The following is an 18,202-nucleotide window of genomic DNA, read 5'->3' on the forward strand; positions in this document are numbered from 1 at the left end:
ATTTTGGTCGCACCCGATGGTACCACAAGGTGACGAGGCTCGAGTGGAAGCTCATTTCGGTACGTTTGGAGATAGTCCTAATCATAACGCAAGATAGGTGCACGGTTTGCGTCGAACGTACCATAGGCTAGGAAATCATTTTGGATGCACCTAATGGAACTCCTAGGTGATGTGGGTTATGTGGAATCTCACTTCTTTCCGTTTGGAGACTGTGTTAGTGTCGGTGCAAGATAGGTGCATGGTTTGCGCTAGACGTACCATAGGCTCTGAGATCGTTTTGGACGCAACCGATGGTACCACTAGGTGACAAGTCTCAAGTGGAAGCTCGTTTCATTCCGTTTAGAGATAGTGCTAATCTTGACGCAAGATAGGTGCACAGTTTCCGTTGAACGTAACATAGGCTTGAAAATCATTTTGCATGCACCCGATGGTGCTCCTTGGTGACGTGGGTCATGTGGAATCTCTCTTCTTTCTATTTGGAGGTAGTGTTAGCGTTGGTACAAGATAGCTGCATGGTTTGCACTAGACGTACCGTAGGCTCAAAAATCGTTTTGGTCGCACCCGATGGTACCACTAGGTGACGAGGCTCAAGTGGAAGCTCATTTCGGTACGTTTGGAGATAGTGTTAATCTTGACGCAAGATAGGTGCACGGTTTGCGTCGAACATACCATAGGCTAGGAAATCATTTTGGATGCACCCAATGGAACTCCTAGGTGATGTGGGTCATGTGGAATCTCACTTCTTTTCTTTTGGAGACAGTGTTAGTGTCGGTGGAAGATACGTGTATGGTTTGCGCTAGACGTACCATAGGCTCTGAGATCGTTTTGGACGCAACCGATGGCACCACTAGGTCACAAGGCTCAAGTGGAAGCTCGTTTCGGTCCGTTTAGAGATAGTGCTAATCTTGACGCATGATAGGTGCATGGTTTGCGTCGAGCGTAACATAGGCTCGGAAATCATTTTGCATGCACCCGATGGCGCTCCTTGGTGACGTGGGTCATGTGGAATCTCTCTTCTTTTCATTTGGGGGTAGTGTTAGTGTCGGTGCAAGATAAGTGCATGGTTTGCGCTAGATGTACCCTAGGCTCAGAAATCATTTTGGTCGCACCTGATGGTACCAGTAGGTGATGAGGCTCAAGTGTAAGCTCATTTTGGTACGTTTGGACATAGTGCTAATCTTGACGCATGATAGGTGCACGGTTTGCGTCGAACGTACCATAGGATAGGAAATCATTTTGGATGCACCCAATGGAACTCCTAGGTGATGTGGGTCATGTGGAATGTCACTTCTTTCCATTTGGAGATTGTGTTAGTGTCGGTGGAAGAAAGGTGTATGGTTTGCGCTAGACGTACCATAGGCTCTGAGATCATTTTGGTTGCACCCGATGGTACCACTAGGTGACAAGGCTCATGTGGAAGCTTGTTTCGTTCCGTTTAGAGATAGTGCTAATCTTGACACAAGATAGGTGCACGGTTTCCGTTGAACGTAACATAGGCTTGGAGATCATTTTGCATGCATCCGATGGAGCTCCTTGGTGACGTGGGTCAAGTGGAATCTCTCTTCTTTCTATTTGGATGTTGTGTTAGCGTCGGTGCAAGATAGGTGCATGGTTTGCACTAGACATACCATAGGCTCATAAATCATTTTGGTCGCACCCGATGGTACCACTAGGTGATGAGGCTCAAGTGGTAGCTCATTTCGGTACGTTTGAACATTGTGCTAATCTTGATGCAAGATAGGTGCACGGTTTGCGTCAAACGTACCATAGGATAGGAAATCATTTTGGATGCACCCAATGGAACCCCTAGGTGACGTGGGTCATGTGGAATGTCACTTCTTTCCGTTTAGAGATAGTGCTAATCTTGACGCAAGATAGGTGCACGGTTTGTGTCGAGCGTAACATAGGCTCGGAAATCATTTTGCTTGCACCCGTTGGAGCTCCTTGGTGATGTGGGTCATGTGAATCTCTCTTGTTTCTGTTTGGAGGTAGTGTTAGCGTCGGTGCAAGGTAGGTGCATGGTTTGCACTAGACGTACCATAGGCACATAAATCGTTTTGGTCGCACCCGATGGTACCACTAGGTGATGAGTCTCAAGTGGAAGCTCATTTTGGTATGTTTGGACATAGTGCTAATCTTGACGCAAGATAGGTGCACGGTTTGCGTCGAACGTACCATAGGCTAGGAAATCATTTTGGATGCACCCAATGGAACTCCTAGGTGACGTGGGTTATGTGGAATCTCACTTCTTTCCGTTTGGAGACGGTGTTAGTGTCGGAGCAAGCTAGGTGCATGGTTTGCGCTAGACGTACCATAGGCTCTGAGATCATTTTGGACGCAACCGATGGTACCCCTAGGTGACGAGGCTCAAGTGGAAGCTCGTTTCAGTCCGTTTAAAGATAGTGCTAATCTTGACGCAAGATAGGTGCACAGTTTGCGTCAAACATACCATAGGCTAGGAAATTATTTTGATGCACCCAATGGACCTCCTTGGTGATGTGGGTCATGTGGAATCTCACTTCTTTTCTTTTGGAGACAGTGTTAGTGTCGGTGGAAGATACGTGTATGGTTTGCGCTAGACGTACCATAGGCTCTGAGATCGTTTTGGACGCAACCGATGGTACCACTAGGTGACGAGGCTCAAGTGGTAGCTCATTTTGGTACGTTTGGACATTGTGCTAATCTTCATGCAAGATAGGTGCACAGTTTGCATTGAACGTACCATAGGATAGGAAATCATTTTGGATGCACCCAATGGAACCCCTAGGTGACGTGGGTCATGTGGAATGTCACTTCTTTCTATTTAGAGATAGTGCTAATCTGGACGCAAATTAGGTGCACGGTTTGTGTCGAGCGTAACATAGGCGTAAATCATTTTGCATGCACCCGATGGAGCTCCTTGGTGATGTGGATCATATGGAATCTCTCTTCTTTTCGTTTGGAGGTAGTGTTTGCATCGGTGCATGGTTTGCACTAGACATACCATAGGCTCAAAAATCGTTTTGGTAGCACCCGATGGTACCACTAGGTGACGAGCCTCAAGTGGAAGCTCATTTCGGTACGTTTGGACATAGTGCTAATCTTGACGCAAGATAGGTGCACGGTTTGTGTCGAACGTACCATAGGCTAGGAAATCATTTTTGATGCCCCCAATGGACCTCCTTGGTGATGTGGGTCATGTGGAATCTTTCTTCTTTCCGTTTGGAGGTAGTGTTAGCGTCGGTGCAAGATAGGTGCATGGTTTGCACTAGACATACCATAGGCTCAGAAATCATTTTGGTCACACCCGATGGTACCACTACGTGACGAGGCTCAAGTGGAAGCTCATTTTGGTACATTTGGAGATAGTGCTAATCTTGACGTAAGATAGGTGCACGGTTTGCGTCGAACGTACCCTAGGCTAGGAAATCATTTTGCATGCACCCAATGGAACTCCTAGGTGACGTGGGTTATGTGGAATCTCACTTCTTTTGGTTTGGAGATAGTGTTAGTGTCGGTGCAAGCTAGGTGCATGGTTTGCGCTAGACGTACCATAGGCTCGAAGATAGTTTTGGACGCACCCGATGGTACCACTAGGTGACAAGGCTCAAGTGGAAGCTTGTTTCAGTCCACTTAGAGATACTGCTAATCTTGATGCAAGATAGCTGCATGGTTTGCATCGAACGTAACATAGGCTCGGGAATCATTTTGCATGCACCCGATGGAGCTCCTTGGTGACGTGGGTCATGTGGAATCTCTCTTCTTTCTGTTTGGAGGTAGTGTTAGCATCGGTGCAAGATAGGTGCATGGTTTGCACTAGACGTAACATAGGCTCAGAAGTCATTTTGGTCGCAACCGATGGTACCACTAGGTGACGAGGCTCAAGTGGTAGCTCATTTTGGTACATTTGGACATAGTGCTAATCTTGATACAAGATAGGTGCACGGTTTGCGTCGAACATACCATAGGATAGGAAATCATTTTGGATGCACCCAATGGAACTCCTAGGTGACGTGGGTCATGTGGAATGTCACTTCTTTCCGTTTAGAGATAGTGCTAATCTTGACGCAAGATAGGTGCATGGTTTGCGTCGAGCGTAACATAGGCTCAGAAAACATTTTGCATGCACCCGATGGAGCTCCTTGGTGACGTGGATCATGTGGAATCTCTCTTCTTTTCGTTTGGAGGTAGTGTTAGCATCGGTGCAAGATAGGTGCATGGTTTGCACTAGACGTACCATAGGCTCAAAAATCATTTTGGTCGCACCCGATGGTACCACTAGGTGACGAGCCTCAAGTGGAAGCTCATTTCGGTACGTTTGGACATAGTGCTAATCTTGACGCAAGATAGGTGCACGGTTTGCGTCGAACGTACCATAGGATAGGAAATCATTTTGGATGCACCCAATGGAACTCTTAGGTGACGTGGGTTATGTGGAATCTCACTTCTTTCCGTTTAGAGACAGTGTTAGTGTCAGAGCAAGCTAGGTGCATGGTTGGCGCTAGATGTACCATAGGCTCTGAGATCATTTTGGACGCAACCGACGGTACCACTAGGTGACGAGGCTCAAGTGGAAGCTCGTTTCGGTCCGTTTAGAGATAGTGCTAATCTTGACGCAAGATAAGTGCACGGTTTGCGTCGAACGTACCATAGGCTAGGAAATCATTTTTGATGCACCCAATGGACCAACTTGGTGATGTGGGTCATGTGGAATCTCTCCTCTTTCTGTTTGGAGGTAGTGTTACCGTCGGTGCAAGATAGGTGCATGGTTTGCACTAGACGTACCATAGGCCCAGAAATCGTTTTGGTCGCACTAGATGGTACCACTAGGTGACTAGGCTCAAGTGGAAGCTCATTTCCGTACATTTGGAGATAGTGCTAATCTTGACGCAAGATAGGTGCATGGTTTACGTCGAATGTACCATAGGCTAGGAAATCATTTTGGATGCACCCAATGGAACTTCTAGGTGACGTGGGTTATGTGGAATCTCACTTCTTTTCCATTTGGAGACAGTGTTAGTGTCGGTGCAAGATAGGTGCATGGTTTGCACTAGACGTACCATAGGCGCAGAAATCGTTTTGGACGCAACCGATGGTACCACTTGGTGACAAGGCTCAAGTGGAAGCTCGTTTTGTTCCATTTAGAGATAGTGCTAATCTTGACGCAAGATAGGTGCACAGTTTCCGTCGAATGTAACATAGGCTTGGAAATCATTTTGCATGCACCTGATGGAGCTCCTTGGTGACGTGGGTCATGTGGAATCTCTCTTCTTTCTGTTTGGAGGTAGTGTTAGCGTCGGTGCAAGATAGGTGCATGGTTTGCACTAGACGTACCATAGGCTCAGAAATCATTTTGGTCACACCCGATGGTACCACTAGGTGACAAGGCTCAAGTGGAAGCTCATTTCGGTGCATTTGGAGATAGTGCTAATCTTGACGCAAGATAGGTGCACGGTTTGCGTCAAGCGTAACATAGGCTCGAAAATCATTTTGCATGCATCCAATGGAGCTCCTTGGTGACGTGGGTCATGTGGAATCTCTCTTCTTTCTATTTGGAGGTAGTGTTAGCGTCGGTGCAAGATAGGTGCATGGTTTGCACTAGACATACCATAGGCTCATAAATCATTTTGGTCGCACCCGATGATACCACTAGGTGACGAGGCTCATGTGGTAGCACATTTCGGTACGTTTGAACATTGTGCTAATCTTGATGCAAGATAGGTGCACGGTTTGCGTCAAACATACCATAGGATAGGAAATCATTTTGGATGCACCCAATGGAACCCCTAGGTGACATGGGTCATGTGGAATGTCACTTCTTTCCGTTTAGAGATAGTGCTAATCTTGACGCAAGATAGGTGCACGGTTTGTGTCGAGCGTAACATAGGCTCGGAATTCATTTTGCATGCACCCGTTGGAGCTCCTTGGTGACGTGGGTCATGTGGAATCTCTCTTGTTTCTGTTTGGAGGTAGTGTTAGCGTCGGTGCAAGATAGGTGCATGGTTTGCACTAGACGTACCATAGTCACAGAAATCATTTTGGTCGCACCCGATTAGGTGACGAGTCTCAAGTGGAAGCTCATTTTGGTATGTTTGGACATAGTGCTAATCTTGACGCAAGATAGGTGCACGATTTGCGTCGAACGTAACATAGGCTAGGAAATCATTTTGGATGCACCCAATGGAACTCCTAGGTGACGTGGGTTATGTGGAATCTTACTTCTTTCCGTTTGGAGACAGTGTTAGTGTCGGAGCAAGCTAGGTGCAAGGTTTGCGCTAGACGTACCAAAGGCTCTGAGATCGTTTTGGACGCAACCAATGGTACCACTAGGTGACGAGGCTCAAGTGGAAGCTCATTTCGGTCCGTTTAAAGATAGTGCTAATCTTGACGCAAGATAGGTGCATGGTTTGTGTCGAACATACCATAGGCTAGGAAATCATTTTTGATGCACCCAATGGACCTCCTTGGTGATGTGGGTCATGTGGAATCGCTCGTCTTTATGTTTGGAGGTAGTGTTACCATCGGTGCAAGATAGGTGCATGGTTTGCACTAGACGTACCATAGGCTCAGAAATCGTTTTGGTTGCACCCGATGGTACCACTAGGTGACGAGGCTCAAGTGGTAGCTCATTTTGGTACGTTTGTATATTGTGCTAATATTCATGCAAGATAGGTGCACGGTTTGCGTCGAATGTACCATAGGATAGGAAATCATTTTGGATGCACCCAATGGAACCCCTAGGTGATGTGGGTCATGTGGAATGTCACTTCTTTCTATTTAGAGATAGTGCTAATCTAGACGCAAGATAGGTGCATGGTTTGCGTCGAGCGTAACATAGGCTCGCAAATCATTTTGCATGCACCCGATGGAGCTCCTTGGTGACATGGGTCATGTGGAATCTCTCTTCTTTCTGTTTGGAGGTAGTGTTAGCGTCGGTGCAAGATAGGTGCATGGTTTGCACTAGACGTACCATAGGCTCAAAAATCATTTTGGTCGCACCCAATGGTACCACTAGGTGACGAGGCTCAAGTGGTAGCTCATTTTGGCACGTTTGGACATTGTGCTAATCTTGATGCAAGATAGGTGCACGATTTGCGTCGAACGTATCATAGGATAGGAAATCATTTTGGATGCACCCAATGGAACCCCTAGGTGACGTGGGTCATGTGGAATATCATTTCTTTCCATTTAGAGATAGTGCTAATCTAGACGCAAGATAGGTGCACGGTTTGCGTCGAGCATGATATGAACCCGCTAGGGTTTATGGACGATCTTTCGATGAGAGGCGTGAGATCACTCAATTTGGTGGATGGAGATGACGTTCACGGCCCGACTACAGCCTTCCAAGACCACGCCTTAGCAACCGATACACCACCTCCAAAGGCCGTCATGATCTTGTGGAGCGCGACAACGAGCCACTAGGGCTCCCGTCCTGCAAGCAATCGAAGAACTAGCAAGAACAAGGAAACAAGCACTGAATTTGCAAGATGGAATTGAAAGCCTCAAACTGAATCTTATTTTGAGTGGGGTTCCGAAGACAAGGAGACGGGCGGCTGGATCAGCACGCGCGCCTACAAGCAAGTAGCAAAGGCTAAACTTGATCTAAACAAAACCCAAGTGTTCCTGGTGGCAGCTAAGGGGTATATGACATGTGAAGGACGACCACAAGAGAGTTTGGGTCGTGCTCCAACCCTAGGACGCGTCCCTACTGGACTCTAAACGATACAAGCCCATTGGGCTAACTTAAGGTGGCGCAGCACCCTGGACAGAATAGACCTCTCGGTGATTTTTGGGCTGTTGACGCCGTTTATGAGCAGGTATGAGTATGAGGTCAGATCCGTATGAAAGTAGACTTTATTAGCTTTCCAACAAGTCCAGAATCACCCCAATCCGACTCCGTATGTAACCGTGGTGACCGTCGCAAGTTGGAGGTGTGCTGCAGTCCGAATCCAGCCTACGCGAGTCCTTTTCCCTTTCGGTCTTCTCCTTGATTCCTAATCAAAACAAGAGTGCACGTGTCTCCAAGATCTAAACAGGATGGACAAGAGCTCAAGAAGGAACTCACTTGATGATTAAGTGTTCGAGCGCGAGCATGGGTAATAGGACCAGCAGGTGTCGGCGTGGACGGCGTGGATGTATGATCGGTGTTGATGTCCTCATCATCCTCCCTTTCTTGAATTTGAGTCGTCCTCGACTCAAGCTCATCTTCCTCACCCAAATAAGGCTTCAAATCTACAATGTTAAATGTGGGACTAACCCCAAAATCTGCAGGAAGATCAGGCTTATATGCATTCTCATTTATTCGTTGCATCACTTTAAAAGGACCATCCGCTCTAGGCATCAATTTAGATTTTCTTAATTCAGGAAACCTATCCTTTCGCAAATGCAACCAAACCAAATCTCCAGGTTCAAGAATCAATTCCCTTCTACCTTTATCTCCAGCAAATTTGTACTTAGCATTCATGCGCTCTATGTTTTCTTTAGTGGTTTCATGTAGTTTTAGCATCAATTCAGCACGTTGCTTAGCATCAAAATTCAACCTTTCAGAACTTGGCAATGGCATTAAATCAATAGGAGCACGTGGTAACAAGCCATAAACAATCTCAAAGGGACACATCTTCGTAGTAGAATGCAGCGAACGATTATAAGCAAACTCAATATGAGGCAAACAATCTTCCCACATCTTAATATTCTTCTTTAAAACAGTCCTTAACATAGTAGACAAAGTTCTATTCACAACTTCAGTTTGACCATCAGTTTGGGGGTGACAAGTGGTGGAAAATAAAAGCTTAGTCCCCAATTTTGCCCATAAAGTTCTCCAAAAATGGCTAAGAAATTTAGCATCACGATCAGAAACAATTGTATTTGGCACACCATGCAAGCGAACAACTTCTCGAAAGAACAAATCAGCAATATTTGTAGCATCATCAGTTTTATGACATGGTATGAAATGTGCCATTTTAGAGAATCGATCCACAACCACAAAAACACTATCTCGCCCTTTCCTAGTCCGTGGCAATCCCAACACAAAATCCATAGAAATATCCTCCCAAGGAGCACTAGGAACAGGAAGAGGCATATACAAACCGTGTGGATTCAACCGGGACTTAGCCTTTTGACATGTTGTGCAGCGAGCAACAAATCTCTCCACGTCTCGTCGCATCTTTGGCCAAAAGAAATGACCAGAAAGAATGTCCTCCGTCTTCTCCATTTGTGCACTAAGCACTCGCTGTACAATCAAGCTCTCATAGTGCTCCGCGTCACCTGCATTAATGTGTTCTTCTATGTGTTCCTCACTACCTGCATAGTCAGCCGCAAGCAATGCAAGTGTATCTTCATCAAAATCACTAGCGGATGAACACTCACCATCATCTTTGACAATCATAACACGCTTGTTTGGGCAGTCACGCATCATATGGCCATATCCCTTGCACCGATGACATTGTATGTTGCTTGTTCTACCTGTCGATGCCACGGATGAAGTACTCGCAGCCGGCTTTTGCGCTGTCTTCGCTACTGAATTGGTGGGGGCAGCTCGAGTCTTATCACTAGATGATGGCGTAGGAGTACGTGTAGATGGAGTTGTAGACGTGTGCGGCTGCCATGAACTAGCTTTCCCTGCAGAAACATTAGTCCTTGCGCTAGCACGTCGTCCCTGCACTTCCCGTTCAGCTTTACAAGCAAGATGAAACAGTTTGGTTACGTTATTGTATTCTTTGTAAGCGAGGATATCCTGAATTTCCCGATTTAACCCACCTAAAAATCTAGCCATAGCAGGTTCCTCATCCTCCTCTAATTTACAACGCAACATACCCGTTTGTAATTCCTGATAGTATTCTTCTACACTTTTAGAACCTTGTCTCAATTGCTGCAACTTATTTATCATATCACGAGCATAGTAAGATGGGACAAATCTAGCTCTCATGGCTCGTTTCAGTGCATCCCAAGTTTTAGGTAGGTGATTAGGATTTTTCTTGCCATATTCAATCCACCAAACAGAAGCAAAATCTGTGAACTCACTAGTAGCAGCCCTAACACGTGTGTTCTCAGGAAATTCATGGCATGCAAACTTTTGATCAACAGCAATCTCCCAAGTAATGTATGCATCAGGGTCATATTTACCATCAAAAGGAGGTATTTTAAATTTAATCTTACTGAAAGCATCATCATTATTGTGTACCTCGCGTCGGCGGTGGCCACCCATACCTCTACGGTTGTGATGTAGGCGACGTCGATCACGAGTGTCTCGATCATCATGTTCAGTATCACCTGTGTATTCTTCATCATAACTACCATCCTCTCGATCTTCCTCCTTCTTTTCTTCTTTATGCTGGTCTTTATCATTGTTGTGGAGGTCATCAAAACGCCTCAGCAGAGCAGCAAGGCTTTTGTCCACACTAGCAATGGACTGCTCCAAACCTGCAAGCTTGTTGTTTGCGGTAATCTGCGTAGCCTCCAACTGCCCAAGTTTGTCATTTGTCACCTGCAAGTCATTATCAAGTCCCTCCGTGTGCAACTTCACTTTCCTTTCAAAATGTTGTATGATGCCCTTTGTGTGAGGCGAATGAGGCCAATTGATATGAACCCGCTAGGGTTTATGGACGATCTTTCGATGAGAGGCGTGAGATCACTCGATTTGGTGGATGGAGATGACGTTCACGGCCCGACTACAGCCTTCCAAGACTGCGCCTTAGCAACCGATACACCACCTCCAAAGGCCGTCACGATCTTGTGGAGCGCGACAACCAGCCACTAGGGCTCCTGTCCTGCAAGCAATCGAAGAACTAGCAAGAACAAGGAAACAAGCACTGAATTTGCAAGATGGAATTGAAAGCCTCAAACTGAATCTTATTTTGAGTGGGGTTCCGAAGACAAGGAGACGGGCGGCTGGATCAGCACGCGCGCCTACAAGCAAGTAGCAAAGGCTAAACTTGATCTAAACAAAACCCAAGTGTTCCTGGTGGCGGCTAAGGGGTATATGACGTGTGAAGGACGACCACAAGAGAGTTTGGGTCGTGCTCCAACTCTAGGACGCGTCCCTACTGGACTCTAAACGATACAAGCCCATTGGGCTAACTTAAGGTGGCACAGCACCCTGGACAGAATAGACCTCTTGGTGATTTTTGGGCTGTTGACGCCGTTTATGAGCAGGTATGAGTATGAGGTCAGATCCGTATGAAAGTAGACTTTATTAGCTTTCCAACAAGTCCAGAATCACCCCAATCCGACTCCGTATGTAACCGTGGTGACCGTCGCAAGTTGGAGGTGTGCTGCAGTCCGAATCCAGCCTACGCGAGTCCTTTTCCCTTTCGGTCTTCTCTTTGATTCCTAATCAAAACAAGAGTGCACGTGTCTCCAAGATCTAAACAGGATGGACAAGAGCTCAAGAAGGAACTCACTTGATGATTAAGTGTTCGAGCGCGAGCACGGGTAATAGGACCAGCAGGTGTCGGCGTGGACGGCGTGGATGTATGATCGGTGTTGATGTCCTCATCAGAGCATAACATAGGCTCGGAAATCATTTTGCATGCACCCGATGGAGCTCCTTGGTGATGTGGGTCAAGTGGAATCTCTCTTCTTTCTGTTTGGAGGTAGTGTTAGCGTCGGTGCAAGTTAGGTGCATGGTTTGTACTAGACGTACCATAGGCTCAAAAATCATTTTGGTCGCACCCGATGGTACCACTAGGTGACGAGGCTCAAGTGGAAGCTCATTTCGGTACGTTTGGACATAGTGCTAATCTTGACGCAAGATAGGTGCACGGTTTGCGTCGAACGTACCATAGGCTAGGAAATCATTTTTGATGCACCCAGTGGACCTCCTTGGTGACGTGGGTCATGTGGAATCTTTCTTCTTTCCGTTTAGAGGTAGTGTTAGCGTCGGTGCAAGATAGGTGCATGGTTTGCATTAGACGTATCATAGGCTCAGAAATCATTTTGGTCGCACCCGATGGTACCACTAGGTGACGAGGCTCAAGTGGAAGCCCATTTCGGTACATTTCTAGATTGTGCTAATCTTGACGCAAGATAGGTGCACGGTTTGCGTCGAACATAACATAGGCTCGGAAATCATTTTGCATGCACCCGATGGAGCTCCTTGGTGACGTAGATCATGTGGAATCTCTCTTCTTTTCATTTGGAGGTAGTGTTAGCGTCGGTGCAAGATAGCTGCATGGTTTGCACTAGACTTACCATAGGCTTAGAAATCGTTTTGGTCGCACCCGATGGTACCACTAGGTGACGATGCTCAAGTGGATGCTCATTTCGGTACGTTTGGAGATAGTGCTAATCTTAATGCAAGATAGGTGCACGGTTTGCGTCGAACGTATCATAGGCTAGGAATTCATTTTGGATGCACCCAATGGACCTCCTTGGTGACGTGGGTCATGTGGAATGTCACTTCTTTCCTTTTGGAGACAGTGTTAGTGTTGGTGGAAGATAGGTGTATGGTTTGCGCTAGATGTACCATAGGCTCTGAGATCATTTTGGACGCAACCGATGGTACCACTAGGTGACAAGGCCCTTTTGGAAGCTTGTTTCGTTTCGTTTAGAGATAGTGCTAATCTTGACGCAAGATAGGTGCGCGGTTTCCGTCGAACATAACATAGGCTTGGAAATCATTTTGCATGCATCCGATGGAGCTCCTTTTTGACGTGGGTCATGTGGAATCTCTCTTCTTTCTATTTGGAGGTAGTGTTAGCGTCGGTGCAAGATAGGTGCATGGTTTGCACTAGATGTACCATAGGCTCAGAAATCATTTTGGTCACACCCGATGGTACCACTAGGTGACGAGGCTCAAGTGGAAGCTCATTTCGGTACGTTTGGAGATAGTGTTAATCTTGACGCAAGATAGGTGCACGGTTTGTGTCGAACATATACCATAGGCTAGGAAATCATTCTGGATGCACCCAATGGAACTCCTAGGTGACGTGCGTCATGTTGAATCTCACTTCTTTCCTTTTGGAGATAGTGTTAGTGTCGGTGCAAGATAGGTGTATGGTTTGCGTTAGACGTACCATAGGCTCTGAGATCATTTTGGACGCAACTGATGGCACCCCTAGGTGACGAGGCTCAAGTGGAAGCTCATTTCGGTCCATTTAGAGATAGTGCTAATCTTGACGCAAGATAGGTGCACGATTTGCGTCTAGCATAACATAGGCTCGGTAATCATTCTGCATGCACCCGATGGAGCTCCTTGGTGACGTGGGTCTTGTGGAATCTCTCTTCTTTCCATTTGGAGGTAGTGTTAGCGAACCGATGGTACCACTAGGTGACATGGCTCTAGTGGAAGGTCATTTCGGTCCGCTTAGATATAGTGCTAATCTTGACGCAAGATAGGTGCACTATTTGTGTCGAACGTAACATAGGCTCGGAAATAATTTCGCATGCACCCGATGGAGCTCCTTGGTGACATGGGTCACATGGAATCTCTCTTCTTTCTGTTTGGAGGTAGTGTTAGCATCGGTGCAAGATAGGTGCATGGTTTGCACTAGACGTACCATAGGCTCAGAAATCATTTTGGTCGCACCCGATGGTACCACAAGGTGACGATGCTCAAGTGGAAGCTCATTTCGGTACGTTTGGAGACAGTGCTAATCTTAACACAAGATAGGTGCACGGTTTGCGTCGAACGTACCATAGGCTAGGAAATCATTTTGGATGCACCCAATGGAACTCCTAGGTGACGTGGTTATGTGGAATCTTACTTCTTTCGGTTTGGAGACAGTGTTAGTGTCGGTGCAAGATAGGTGCCTGGTTTACGCTAGACGTACCATAGGCTCTAAGATCATTTTGGATGCAACCGATGGTACCACTAGGTGACAAGGCTCTAGTGGAAGCTCATTTTGGTCCGCTTAGATATATTGCTAATCTTGACGCAAGATAGATGCACGGTTTGCGTTGAACATAACATAGGCTCGAAAATCATTTTGCATGCACCCGATGGAGCTCCTTGGTGACGTGGGTCATGTGGAATCTCTCTTCTTTCTGTTTGGAGGTAGTGTTAGCATCGGTGCAAGATAGGTGCATGGTTTGCACTAGACGTACCATAGGCTCAGAAATCATTTTGGTCGCACCCGATGGTACCACAAGGTGACGATGCTCAAGTGGAAGCTCATTTCAGTACGTTTGGAGATAGTGCTAATCTTAACACAAGATAGGTGCACGGTTTGCTTCGAATGTACCATTGGCTAGGAAATCATTTTGGATGCACCCAATGGAACTCCTAGGTGACGTGGGTTATGTGGAATCTTACTTCTTTTGGTTTGGAGACAGTGTTAGTGTCGGTGCAAGATAGGTGCCTGGTTTACGCTAGATGTACCATAGGCTCTGAGATCATTTTGGACGCAACCGATGGTACCACTAGGTGACAAGGTTCAAGTGGAAGCTCGTTTCGGTCCGCTTAGAGATAGTGCTAATCTTGACGCAAGATAGGTGCATGGTTTGCGTTGAACGTAATTGTTGATGTTTTACCACCGATAGCCTGCCACGGGGGTCCTTGGGGCAGTATGTTTGGGCTTCAGCGTATGCAGAACTCGACGGTTAACGCAAGAGATAGTCGATTTATCCTGGTTTGGACCCTCGATCTTTGATCGAGTAATAGCCCTACGTCTAGTCGGCGTTTGCCTTTGCGTTGGATTGATTGTACAGTGTTGTGTTGTACAATTGTTGTCTTAAACCTCTAGACTCAAGGAGCCCTGCCCTCCTTTATATAGTCAGGAGGCTAGAGTCCTAGTCAGTTTACAATGAGAGTTCCTAGTAGGATTATAGGATAATACTACTACTAAGATTACAGGGGAAGAATCCTAGTCAAGCTAGTTCTTCTTCCTTCCTTGCGGGGTATCCCATGGGTCCTGCACCGACAAGCCCTTGACCACTTCATGGTTGAGTTCTGGAAGCCTCGTCTTGTTCCTTCAAGTCTTGTCGAGCAAGAACAAGCGTCGTCCGAGTGCTTTTTTGAGCAAAACCGTGTAGCGCTTCATGAGATCTTCGCGTGGTGTGTACCTTTTTGAAGAAAAAAATACTCCCATTTGGATGTAGCCCCCGTGCCTCTTGCTATTTGGCACAAGGAGCTTGAGGGTCTTTTGTTGAAATTGCCTTGATTCTTCGTCGAAAGGCTCCCAAGCATATACCCGCTTTCTTTGTTTTAAAAGAGCTCTGATTTAGCTGTGTTCGGGTTCTTTTTGTCAGAAAGAGCTCGGATATGGCTTTGTCCGGGTTCTTTTTATCTTGTGGCATTGAAGTCGTCTGTCTTGAAGAAGTGTTCTGAGTGATGTGCGCTTTTTTGAAGAAAAAAATGCACTCACTGAGTGTAGCCCCCGAGCCTCTTGCTATTTGGAACAAAAAGTTGTAGGGTCTTGAATCTGAGTTGTTCGACAGAATTGTATACCTCTCCTTTTGCAGCCCCCGAGCATATATCTAGGTTGTTTTGTTCAGGAAGAACTCGGATGCAGAGTCTTGGCGTATTCTTTGGTAGTCTACTGTTGTCAGATGTAGTTGTATGGTGGTGGTTGAGTGTAAATGCCTTTTGTTCATGGGTTGTACTGTGTTGGTATATTCTTCCGAATATGCTCGTCTTCGAGTACTGTTTCCTCTCGCTTGAGTCTTCCATTATTGAACCCTATCTTTTCACTGTGTCCTTTGTTAGGCTTGTTTTGTTGGTACTCCTAGTCCATGTGCATCGCTCCTTCGATCTATAAATACCCTCCTGGAGTGCTTGTTTTCATTCATTGAATATTCTGTTGAAGCCTTCATGGTCATGAACATGGTAGTTTGCGAAGTAGAGCAGCCCCCGGGCGTGTTTTGTAGTTCCTGTGTGTCTTGTCGTAGCTAGAGGAAGTCTTGTGATAGGGATTAGAGGTAGGCTAATCCCGCAGCAGCATTGTACTAGGATGTACGTGGCGGTAGTTGGAGGAGGTCTTGTGATGTGGGCTTTGTTCCTTCATTTGGCAGTTCTGGATTGATCCTCGTCGCCTATCCTGAGACTGTCCGGTGCAGATCAACACCATATCCAGCATCACATCGGTCTTGGGTAGACAGATGCCTGCCGGCCTTCTATGCTCCATGTTGTCCTACCGTGCTGTTGATTTCCACCTTGGATGCACTGTGTCCGTCCTTTGAAGAAAATAGTATAGCCGAGGGCGGTTTGTCCTTCTGAGTAGCAATTTGGGACACATAGTCATTCTAGAGCCTAGCCATCTGGGTTCCTCTTTGCTACTTTGCTTTTCATGGTACCGAGTTTGTTGGGTCTTGTAAGATTTGTAATCTTCTATTTTTGAAGTCGCTTGTAATAGAAAGAATCTTGTCTTCTGAGTTGTCATTTATTTTTCTGCTATAGTCCTAGTTGTTCATGAGATTCCCAAGTTCTTTTCGTAAGAACCGAGTTCTTATGTTCCTTGTGAGGTAGCCCTTCTTTTCTTCATGGTTGATGGGTTGTTTTTTGCAGTAATCTGATAACTCCATCATATTGTTGGATGGATAAGTCTAAAATCTGCTCGTTGAATTGTACCATTGTGTGGATTTGTGCCCTCTATCATTTTAGCTGTGTCAGTAAATGGACCGTTGCGTTCTCACACCGTGCTTTAATGGGCCTGGTGGGCCATTTTTATCGCTGTAAAATCTATTTAAAGACCTTTCATCTTCTTTTTCTTTACTGCCCATCTCTTGCCTTAAAACCCTAGCTCTCATAAATCCGCCATCGCCATTGCCGCCACCATCTAAGCTTTCTCTTCTCCTAGTTGCTTTTTGCCTCCGTTAGTATGTGGGTAAGAAGAAGGCCGTGAGCAAGTCCCAGGCAACCTTCGTGGACGACGAATCATCACTTTCCGTGATTGAGAACCAGGAGTTCGTGGCCATGAGGGCTGCCCAGAAGTCTTGGCCGACTCCGACGACGACCGAAGATTAGCTTTGAGAACTTGTCAGCATGGTTTGATCCAGAGCAAGGCCATTGCTAAATGGAGAGTTCTAGGCGAGCATCGGGTCCCTGCTCTAGGTCCTGGTGAGATCGTTCTTTTCGTCTCCTTCATTCGTGCTAGACTTTGCCTTCTTGCCTCCGCCTTTCTTCATCAATTTCTCAACTATTTTGGTATTTGCCTGAATCATCTTGCTCCTAATGCAGTCCTTCACATTTCTATCTTTGTTCATTATCGATAGAATATCATCGGTAGTCCACCGAGGGGTATCCCGCGATGGTAGATTGATCGGTAGAGGAGCGTGTAATCAAGAACAAGAAGGCAATAGAGACACACGAGTTATATAGGTTTAGGCCGTCAGTATGATGTAATACCTTACTCCTATGGTCTGTTGGTTTGTATTAGCTATCGTATGATTTGCCATGATTTTGTAGGGGGTCTCTGCCCGCCTTATATAGTCCAGGGGGCAAGGTTACAAGTCGGTTAGATCTAAGAGATAACCGGAAAGTAATAACAGATTACAAGAAACACGGGATCATGCATATCCTATCAGACTACGTGACATCTTCCAGATATCCTTCCCATGCCTTGCGGGAGGCGTCGAGCAGAATCGTGCCCCATAAGGCTCCTTCTTGTGGGCTGGACTACCCCTGGAGGCATAGCCCATGTGGCCTGCCATGGGTATCCGGTGTCATACCCCCCACAGCTAGTCCCCGAGCACCTTGTACCCGTTGAGCAATGCCGTCTTGAACTTTTCTGAGCAGGTGTGAACAAAAACCGAGCTGTCCAAATCATGGTCCGACCACCATAACAAATCGCCGATCAGTTGTGAGCAGTTGCCGAGCAGCGTGCACCATCGCCGACCAGTGTGTTTCGAGCACGGCTTGTCATAAGGGTGTAAGGAGCTCAATTTCAGAATTGAAAATTCCCGCGTGGTAAAATGAAGTGTGCCCACTTAGAGTCCGACCACGAGGTTAAAGAAACCTTGGTTTAACTTTTAGAGGCTCGGAGTCTTTTGGAAAAAAACAAACACATTCACCGCGAGGTGAAGTGTGCCCACTTAGTCCTCGAGTCTGACAGTAGGTGATGTAGTTAGGTGGTGCTAGGCTCAGAAAATATTGAACCAGCCAAGCAGGTAACCAGTCCCCAATCGTAGCCTCGAGATGAAAAACAAACACATTCACCGCAAGGTGAAGTGTGCCCACTTAGTCCCCGAGCCTGACAGTAGGTGACGTAGTCATGTGGTGTCAGGCTTAGAAAAACACCCTATGTAGGGTATGTCCGCCCACTGGTCAGCCCTACTGAAGGTGATGGAG

At 46.4% G+C, this 18,202-nt stretch overlaps 1 protein-coding gene across 1 annotated transcript in view; it reads left to right on the forward strand.

The window, feature by feature from the left end:
* The window catches only part of LOC136491724 (uncharacterized), a 38,810-nt gene extending 21,931 nt beyond the window's left edge, over positions 1–16,879 (forward strand). The window contains exon 2 of the mRNA XM_066487976.1: positions 16,733–16,879. Coding sequence (XP_066344073.1) covers positions 16,733–16,879 — 147 coding nt within the window. The remainder of the gene's footprint in view (positions 1–16,732) is intronic.
* Positions 16,880–18,202: the final 1,323 nt, after the last annotated feature.

This window comes from Miscanthus floridulus, chromosome 11 (assembly GCF_019320115.1).
Source record: "Miscanthus floridulus cultivar M001 chromosome 11, ASM1932011v1, whole genome shotgun sequence".
Lineage (NCBI taxonomy): Eukaryota > Viridiplantae > Streptophyta > Magnoliopsida > Poales > Poaceae > Miscanthus > Miscanthus floridulus.